General features: G+C 48.0%; 1 protein-coding gene across 1 annotated transcript in view; it reads right to left on the bottom strand.

The window, feature by feature from the left end:
* Positions 1–9,202, bottom strand: part of LOC120842248 — a 37,838-nt gene continuing 28,636 nt past the window's right edge. Inside the window, exons 19-24 of the mRNA XM_040213279.2 lie at positions 9,145–9,199; positions 7,048–7,323; positions 4,161–4,406; positions 2,631–2,879; positions 1,423–1,500; positions 1–983 (exon numbers count right to left, since the gene is read on the bottom strand). Coding sequence (XP_040069213.1) covers positions 829–983; positions 1,423–1,500; positions 2,631–2,879; positions 4,161–4,406; positions 7,048–7,323; positions 9,145–9,199 — 1,059 coding nt within the window. The 3' untranslated portion in view covers positions 1–828. The remainder of the gene's footprint in view (positions 984–1,422; positions 1,501–2,630; positions 2,880–4,160; positions 4,407–7,047; positions 7,324–9,144; positions 9,200–9,202) is intronic.

The raw sequence follows: 9,202 nt of genomic DNA, 5'->3' as shown, positions 1-9,202 counted from the left end.
TAACGGGATCACGACTGATTTATTTTTCATAGCCCCCTTCAACAATGTGAGATCCGTGCCAAAGCTGCGCGCCCGGTCAGAAAGTTGCCGGCAACGGTAGGTCGCTAATCACTTTGCTGACCTTCGGAGACACGGTAACAATAAATACTGGCCGAGGCGTTGATCCCCCTGCTCGTCACTACGAGGGCACAATGCACCCTGTTTCATATGGCCCGTACGATGCACAGACATGGGAAAAGAAGCTCTCGACCCTTCTTGCACGCAGTTCCATGTACACTTTCATCGACAAGAGACAATCAAAACTTCCTTAGAAAAAAAAAATAAGAATACGGAAGGCCTCAAAACTTGTGCTTGCGGGCTAAAATGAACCGTGAAGCCGGCAAGGAATGCCCTGCAAAAGCTCGAAACAGTGGCTGGCATTTCGCCAAGAGTGCAAAGTTACCAAGTATCTGAGAGAAACCAAAGCTGCTGAATTGGCTACGTTTAGGGTGTCGGCATTACATTCCCCGATTTCCTTGTCGGCGCCGCCACTTCGGTGCTTAGTGCAAAGTGGGCGCAGTTGGCGATGTTGCTCCGTCACAGACAGTTCTAACGTTTCTAGGGGATGGAAAACCGTTTCCTGTGGCTTCAGATGAAGCATAAGATTACTGGCAACTGTGGTATTGATCACTGAGACGGCCGAAGTGCCGTCACTCCGAAGAACAGCTTATTGAGTGGCTCTAAGTGAAACGGCGACCACCGTACCGCGCCTTCCCGGGAGATTCCGTCGTTCCGCGCCACAGAAGGCACACAATGTCCCGCACCCTCCCGTTTTGCACAGCGCCCGTCTTAACTGGCCTCGTCGTTCTGGTGGCGCATGAAGTGCACGGTGCCGGCGTTGTCGCCGGCCTTTCTGGCCTTGTAGTAGGTGAACGCAGCGAACCCGAGGGCTCCGAGGACAAGGCCGAAGATGAGCATTCCAATCAGGAGCCCCGCCAGTCCGTCTGCAAGCAGGTACGTGATTGATTCGGAAACGTTCTACATCTACGTGAAGAGGCAAAAACAAACTTTACACGGAAGCCAGGTGGCTTTCTGTGCTAGGGAACGTAGTCTTGGAGAGTTACTCTTTGAAAGTAATTCAGTTAAATTTCAACGAGCATTTATTTACGGTTACATTCACTGGCAGAAGTAGTATGGCAGGGCAGAGTTTCGGTTGTCCTGCTTTCAAAGCGAGCTTCCTGCTTTCGACGATGCTTCGTCGAAAGCAAGAAGTGTGTACATTGATACAAAGTGTGAATTTGCATATTTATCGCCAACAGGTTGAGAACTATCTGAACTCGGTTAAAAATTCCCTCAAAGGTGGAACCAAGTTACAAAATTCAGTTGCTGAGAGTGTAATTAATCACGGTAACTTATACTTCATGAGAGATGCCAACAACTCACGTGATGTGTATCCGCTGATGGGGGTTGTGCTTCGTAGGTACTTGTTATGGTGGATGAAGTTTGTGACGTGGTCTTGCTCTGCAAAGGGGTGGGACAACCTTTCAGTGCTGGTTTGCACCTATGGGTCTGCCACACACTGCCGTGGTCATCTGACTGGAGTTTAAACAGCATTTCAAAGTTTCCCCAAGCTGTTCATAACCTCTCGCTTTTCTTTTCATGCCATGTGAAATGCAATTTTAGTTTTGGGTACTAATTTGCTGCTGTAGTAGTAGTAAGGTCATTGTACAAAGAGAATATATAGTATCGAAATTGGTCCAGTGGTGTTTAGAAACATGAACTGAAGGAGGCAAAACAGAGAAATCAACACAACACCCATATTCATGTTAAAAACAAACCATATGTTTTTCCTTTTCTGGTACCTCAAACACCTGGGCCAGTGTGGCACACTGCTGCAACCTTGCTTTACAATATTCACCATTTTACCGTGCAATAGAACCTAATGAAATGAAAAAAAAAAATTATTTTTAATATATGGTAGATGTTTTTTTTTTTATTTATGAAAGTTTAAAACTCCCTTACCAGAGTTATTAGCACACCACACCTTTTGTTCATGGTAGGCTCATGACTCTAATACAAATTGTTCCGCAAAAGAAAAAAAAAAAAACGCTTTTTATTACAGTGTGCGAAAAGGTGACATCGACGGCTCTTATTGCGTGAAGTAACACCCGCTTTTATGCACTGCTTTGTGGTCACTGAGGTTGAGGGATAGAGAAAAGACCACATGCACAAGTCGACATCCCCGTCCAAGTCTAAATTGAGACGGGTACCGCTACGAGTGGTTTGTTGCTTCACATCCCACGGTAGTACATGCAAACCAAGTTTTACGGCGAGTAACATGTGGCAGCGTCCCCCGCCAACTGTACAAGTAGAAGACACTGCTGCCTGGCAAGGGCCATGTGACGCTACCAATACAGCTGAGGAGTGCCTGTAGCAGCTTTCGCTGTAACACCAATGTAGCCAGGCGGTCTTGTTGCATAATTTGACTTTGCTTGTGCATGGTTTGCACACACTAATGTTAATAGGAACCATGGTGCTTGTCCTTGCTCGCTTCCAGCGGCCGGTTGTACAGCACGACTCTTAACGCAATAGAAAGATTGCGGACCAACGTAAGAGCAAGGTGCCATGGAATTGGCGGGAGTGGCACTCACGGTAGTAGAAGAAGCAGGCGGAGCTGTCCCTGAAGTCTGCTCCCCTGTCGAGGACGGTCAGGGTGTTGAGGACGCACTTGCGGTCGGGCCCGTCATTGCCGGGGCAGAAGTTGAAGGACTGGCAGGTCTCGCTGGGGTCTGTTGAGCAGGCCTTGGCGCACTCCTCCAGGCTGATCAGGTCGATGGTCCGGGAGTTGGGGTCCACAAGCTCCTTCCTCGCTCCTTCCGTGTAGTCGGCCGAGAACTTCACTGCGTGGAGCACGAGGAGTGTGTGCGGCGAGCGTTTTGGGGAAGGGGGGGGGGGGGGGGGGGGGGTACGCCGAAGCAGTGTTTAAGGCTTGAAGGGGCACAAAGTGGTTTCTGAGATCGTCTATGTATGATCATGAGTTCATTTGTGGGCTTTGAGCTTTCTAAGAAACCCAAGATTAGATTGGTAGAAATGGAATCGAAGATCGCGACATGCCCGTTTTCGTGCGATTCGGCGCAGAAATTGGGGGGCACCTTTGGACATGCGGCAGCCAATTGCGGACAATCGCTTCCTGTGCGCGGATCGTACGCATTCAAAAATCGGTCCGCCGTTGGTTGGCCCCCCCTGCCACACGTCTTAAAATAAACAGGAAATTGCACGCAAAAATTAGCGCGTGTAATTGAAAAACGACTCCTGCTCTGTGCTTCATCAATGTGGAGTGTTTGTTCTAGGCTCTTGTTCATAGAAGTAACGGACTAATTTTGTGGGCCCGTCAGATGAGCCTCCCAGAACACTGTAGGTTGCATTCAGCGTGGATTTCACTAGTCTTTTGTTTTTCTTCTATTTCACACTCCTGAAGCAACGTCCTAAACTAGTCACGAGGCAAAAACTGACCCGTACGTTTGTGCTCGAGTGTGACCGTTACGTTCCAACTACCTATGACGCACCAGTTGCTATGGCAACCAAGGTCCGCACAATACGTTGTAGTGGAATGCAAAAATCCGTAATGCAAAAATCCTCAACTGCTTATTCTTTTTCTTGCACGTGCGGCCTAGCCAACAGTGGTCGCCATACGTATACAATAAAAGAAAAACGGGTGCTGCCATCTCTCGGCAGCAGCGCAAACTAGTCTCTGAACAAGCCTGGGTCGTTCAAAACAGCCAAGGGTCGAGCGAGGGTGCACTGACAAACTACACTCGTCCTAAACAGTTTGGTGACGGCTCTACGTGGATGATCTGGGCTCATCCAGAACGGTCAAAGAATTAAAAGTATTACAAAACAAAATACTTATTTTTTAAAGTACCTAAATACAGCAGATGTTTGTCAAAAAGACCACTTTCCACGAAAAAAAAAAATGCTCCTAGTCCAAAATGTGAATCTCGATGTATTGCAGAAATTTCGGGGAGGTAAGCTTATTTTGTGACCAACGTGCCCTTCCCAAGCACTTGACGAAGCAAGTTTTTGGGGAGCTCAGTGTTTCTTTAGCAGAGAATGGAGGCAAGACCCCACGCTCTGTCGAAGAATGCCGAACAGCTTGTTCTCCCTGCGAGGGGTGCACTCACGGGCGTAGTGGGAACAGGCGTCGGTGTTGTTGACGATGTCGTGCGGGTCCAAGTCCAGGAAGTGCTTGGTGTGCAGGACGCAGCTCTTGCTGCCCGGGCAGTACTCGAAGCCACGGCACCGGATCAGAGGGTGGTGCTTGCAGGTCTTGGCACACTCGGCTGCAGTCTTGACACCCGACTTGCTCTCGTCGCCACCAACGCGGCTTACGCTGCCGGGAAACTTGTCGAAGAACTGCATGTAAGATCCTGCGGACAAAGCCAGCCATCACTGTCGAGGGCTTTCTCTTCTCCGTCCTGTGTGCCGTCGTCGTGACATTTCAGACGGATTATTCGCAGCTTTCTAAAAAAAAAATAAAAGTGTGTCTCAGTAATACTTGATAAATGACAAGATGCATAATGTATTTCAAATGAGCTAGACGCATGCTGTGTGACGTCACAAAAGGTGACGCCATGTGACGCTGATATCATGTGACTTGGTGTCTCGTGTAATCACAGTCATGAGACGCCGTGACGTCAAGATCATTTAAGCAATATAGCTGCTATGGGGCTATATTGCTTACGTGACCTGGACACCTTCTCAGGAAACTCAGCCCCATGACACATTCGCTGTTAACAAACGTTTCTAGGATGCGGTTGCATCCTAGAAAAGTCATCTACTACGCTGTACCACCATGACATTGAATGTCTCTCTCAAATCGACTGCAAAATTCGGTGCCTGCACGCAGCAATCTTACATTTTCATTAAAGGTGTTTTTCTGAGGCGCATTTTACGTCATGAAGTTTCAAAGCTTAGATCAGCTCTTTCCTCCGAAAAATAAGGTCAATGAGACTGTCGTTGTCGGCTGCACCACAGTCGACGACGGAGTTATTGAGGGTCGTGCTTGTGGCGCCACCTTTCTATAGGCACAGCAAGCAGATGACGACGTCGTCTGCTCGCTGTTTCTGTTGTTTCACTTCTTTCTTTTTTTTGCCTGCTTAAAGATATTTGACATTGATCAGCCAATCGGTATGCTCAATTCTTCAACTCAACCCGATGCTGTTGAATGCAATGCCTTAAAGGCTGTTTCACACATTTGTGTTTGACTGTGCTCGAGTGCATAACATTTCCTTGTAAGGGCTTAAAGGCCGACCCGTGGAATTGTCTTGTGCAAGCTGGTTCCCAATTTCCTCTTCCGTTCCCTCTTGCACTCTTCTTTTCTCCTCTCCCCACAGGAGCGGGTCTCTGACCTGCTCCCCGCAGAAACGAGGAGGGTCTCCCTCTATCTTGAATAGAAAGGAAGAATCAAGGGAAAGTTTCATCCTTTCTGGCTGCTCGTCTGCCTTTAACACGCTGGCACACTGGACCCATCTATTTGGCTGCCCTGGAACACTTTTGATAGTGGCATTAATTGCGCATCATTCTTTGATTGTGGGCTTGAAATAATTCTGACAATGCTAAAGGTAGGGTTTTACATTTTAAGTAAATATCGATAAAGCCTGAAAAGTACAGCAGGCTCGTGATAAATCAAACTTCTATTTAGTTCAAACAAATATTTATATTTTGGTTGTCCCGCTATATTTTTTAATGTATTTACAAGCCGCTTAATTTGAGCGGTGTTTTCGTGTCATTCCTACTTTTTGTTCTCGCGCCCCCGTTAAGCGCGCTTCTTACCGAGCACCGATGCACTGCGGAGAAGCAACACCTGCAGAGCTCGCTTCCGTAGGTGTTGCGTCTCCGCACTGCGCTGGTGCTCGGTAAGAAGCGTGCTCAGCGGGGCTAATAGTCAACAATTGGCAAGATCAAATGTCTTGTCCGACGCCAAAAGCGGACGTCGAAAAATGCCATATCTCTAGGAAGGAAACAGACCCCGGAAAAGCACCCCTGGATTGGGAAAAAAACAAACCCCGAAAACGCGGAACCCTATTTACGAGCGACTTTTTCTCATAGATGCTGCGTCAATTTGACCTCGCAAAACCTACAGTCTAGTTCTACGCAGTTCCAGAGTTACCGGACAGAGATGGCTTCAGTGTGCAAGCATGTTTTCTAGTTTCAAGCGGTTACGAGGAAATCCAGCTCGTTCGGGTAGTCAAATGCAAATGTACAAACCAGGCTCAAAATGTTTCTTGGCTCCAGTGTAAACACTACTAGTCCTTGTGCTACGCTTTATAACTGAAAGCGTTTGTTACGAACGTTCTCTGGCCAAGGAGCCAAGCGAGCACGTGCTCAAAGCCGGGCGTTCGAAAGATGCGTTCTGCCGTTTTCACCTTGCCGCCGATTGCGGAGCACTTTCACGTGACATCGAACTATGTGGTCGTTGGACGTTGGCATGACGAAAGGCCTCTGTGCACTACGTATTCAACGGCATGCACGAGGCAGCTCATAACGACGAAATGGCAGTCATAATGACTTCACTGAAAACACCCTATGCGGAGAGCAAGTCGTCTGCTTCTTGCGTAGGAGTTGTGGCGACGTCAAAACGAGGCCGAGCTCCGATTGGCTTTGATTGAAAGGATAGTGGGTGGACCTTGATGCTAGATGCCTCGAGGTATACCCACTATTTTTTTCAATCGGCCATAAAGAGCTCGACGTTCTGACATCATTGCAACCCCTGCGCAAGAAGCAGACGAACTTGCTCTCTGCATAGCTAGGGTGCCCGAAATATGTCTCCGACTGCTGCGCTTGCCGTATCCAAAAGAGTGGACCCTCGATTTCTGCTCGACGACGTCGTACAAGTGTGACGCTATCCGACTGCATGACACTCTGGCTGTCGCCAATTCAAGACCACTTTCGACGCACGGGCGAAATAGGACACTTAAAGCACCAGTCCGAGACACGTTCCACGCATCATACTGTAGGTCGCTACACGAAGGCGACATGCCGTCGCTTTCCTCCTTCGACGTGACTCACTGATGTAGACGTTGCAGCGGGAATCGATCTCCACGTTCTCGGGGTCGTCGTCGTCCATGACGTACGCGGAAGACAGGCGGCACTCCTTGGTCGTGGGGCAGTAGGAGAAGGATGTACACTGGGTGCCGCTCTCGGTGATGCAGTTGCGGTAGCACTGCTGCACCGACGAGATCTCGGTGCTGGTGAAGAGGGGCACTGCCTTCATGGTGGTCTCCTTCTTGAGGGACAGCGTCTTCTGGGGCAGGGCCAGTTCGTAGAGAGCCGCTTTGCTGCGCTCTGCGAGAGGAATTCGAGCCGTTACCCAAGGTACGGTGCAAGTTGCTGTCAGGCACCAGTTCGTCTTATTAATTCATTTTAATTGAATCAGGCGTTCGTTTAGACGGCCGCAAGTTAATCAGCTCCAATAGACAGCTGCAGATCTAGGCTTGACATTTACATATATGTATTAAAAGGGCACGGAAGTGGCGTCTGGTTGGTGAAGGTGATTGCCTGCACCAATCGGACGTCGACCCAGTCCTCCGGGTGTCACGACCGCACGCCAGTACGGTGCTCATCTGGATCGAAACGGGCAAGGGCGGGAGTGGAACCCAGGATCCTTGGGTCCTGCCGCATGTGCTTCAAGCCGGGCACTGATCCCTCTTAGTTGCATTAGATTACTAGCAGAGACATAAGTTATCATGTTGCAAGGAGTTTTTGTCTTCACACTATATTATACCTAACCAACCTGTTTGTTTTTTTGTTTTTGTTTTTTTCACATTTTTGTTGTGTTATGTTGGGTTTCAATGAGCTTCTGCTATGTTGTCTGGAAAGCGTCTCCAACCAGTCTGTTTACCGCATCGTCACTTTGGCCCCTTGGGTTTTGCTCAGCAACGTCGCACCTGTCATGCTGTTGCTTCCCTCCTTCCTGGAGAAGTGCGTATGGCAGACAGTCGTTCTGTGGTAGATCGAACTGCAGCCCAACAATTGACAGAGAGGGCGCCAGCCACGAGCTGAGATGTTGTAATGATGGCTCTGTCTTCTTCGCTGGCACTTGTACAATTAGAATTGCCATGATTGTGACGACCGACAGCAAAACAAACTACTCATGAAAGTGCTTGCTTATGGGTTTTGTGTACCGCCAAAGCGGCGCAGAAGTGACTACAATGGGCGCAGCGGGGCTGAGAGGGAGGATCAAGGGACGCAGCCGCAAAACGAGAGCGCCAGGCCCAGCAGCAACAGGAAGCCATTTTTTTTTTTACAAAGCGCCAAGCTGGCAGTTGAGCACCAGTTCACGACCAATCTTTTCGGTGCGGTGTGTAACGTGTGTGACTGATTGGATTCAGGTGGACCTGAGCAAAGGCACTCTAGATGGTGCACATTTAACTCTTTCCTGACCACGGGAAAAGGAGCAATTTTCAAAGGATCCGTGCAAACGCTTTTATTTTCCCAACTAATTTGTGTATGAGGCAATATGACTCATCAAAATGTGGCTAATTAGTTGTTTTTTTTCAAAAGAAACAGGGGCTGCTATAATGTGGGAAAAAGATTGTACAATTTTATTTCTTGAAAATATGTACAATGTATGTGTGGAACTTGTGTACAGTGTATAACACATATGTGTAAGACGTATGTGTACAATGTACAACACATACAATGTATGTGTGGAACGCCAAAACTTCTACAGCTATGTCAAGTTAAAGTACAAATAAATGAGAATTTTGAATATACAAAATGCGCCACACACTTACAACTATTACTTCTGAAAGTTGGTGTACTCTAACTGACGTTGTCTATTTTTGGTTTGTAGGAGAGTTAGCCTCCGTAACATGTGAGCTTTTCAAGGAAGGAATGCTTCTATTGGTGAAACACAGATAGTACATTTCACATCCCCAGCAGAATGCTTTCTTTGTGTTCTACCTTGGTTTCGTCATAGCCTCGATTGCAGTTCCATCATATTTAGCATTTTGTCCAGCTTGTGGGGAACATAAAACGTGAATGCCGGCTCAGGGCAGCCTTGGAAATTATAGTAATGCTTACCGACAACCATCTGTTAAGCAACGCCTATAACATAGTTTAAAATGTCCCCAGATCCCTCGAGGTCTGTGGACACTGACTCACCGTTGAAAGGACTGGCATCCGTGTTGAACTTGACGGCTTTGTAGGTGATTTTAGTCTA

This window comes from Ixodes scapularis, unplaced genomic scaffold, assembly GCF_016920785.2.
Source record: "Ixodes scapularis isolate PalLabHiFi unplaced genomic scaffold, ASM1692078v2 PGA_scaffold8__174_contigs__length_109621045, whole genome shotgun sequence".
In the NCBI taxonomy this organism is placed as follows: domain Eukaryota; kingdom Metazoa; phylum Arthropoda; class Arachnida; order Ixodida; family Ixodidae; genus Ixodes; species Ixodes scapularis.
The sequence above is the reverse complement of the archived record's forward strand: the minus strand, read 5'-3'. Positions and strand labels throughout refer to the sequence as shown.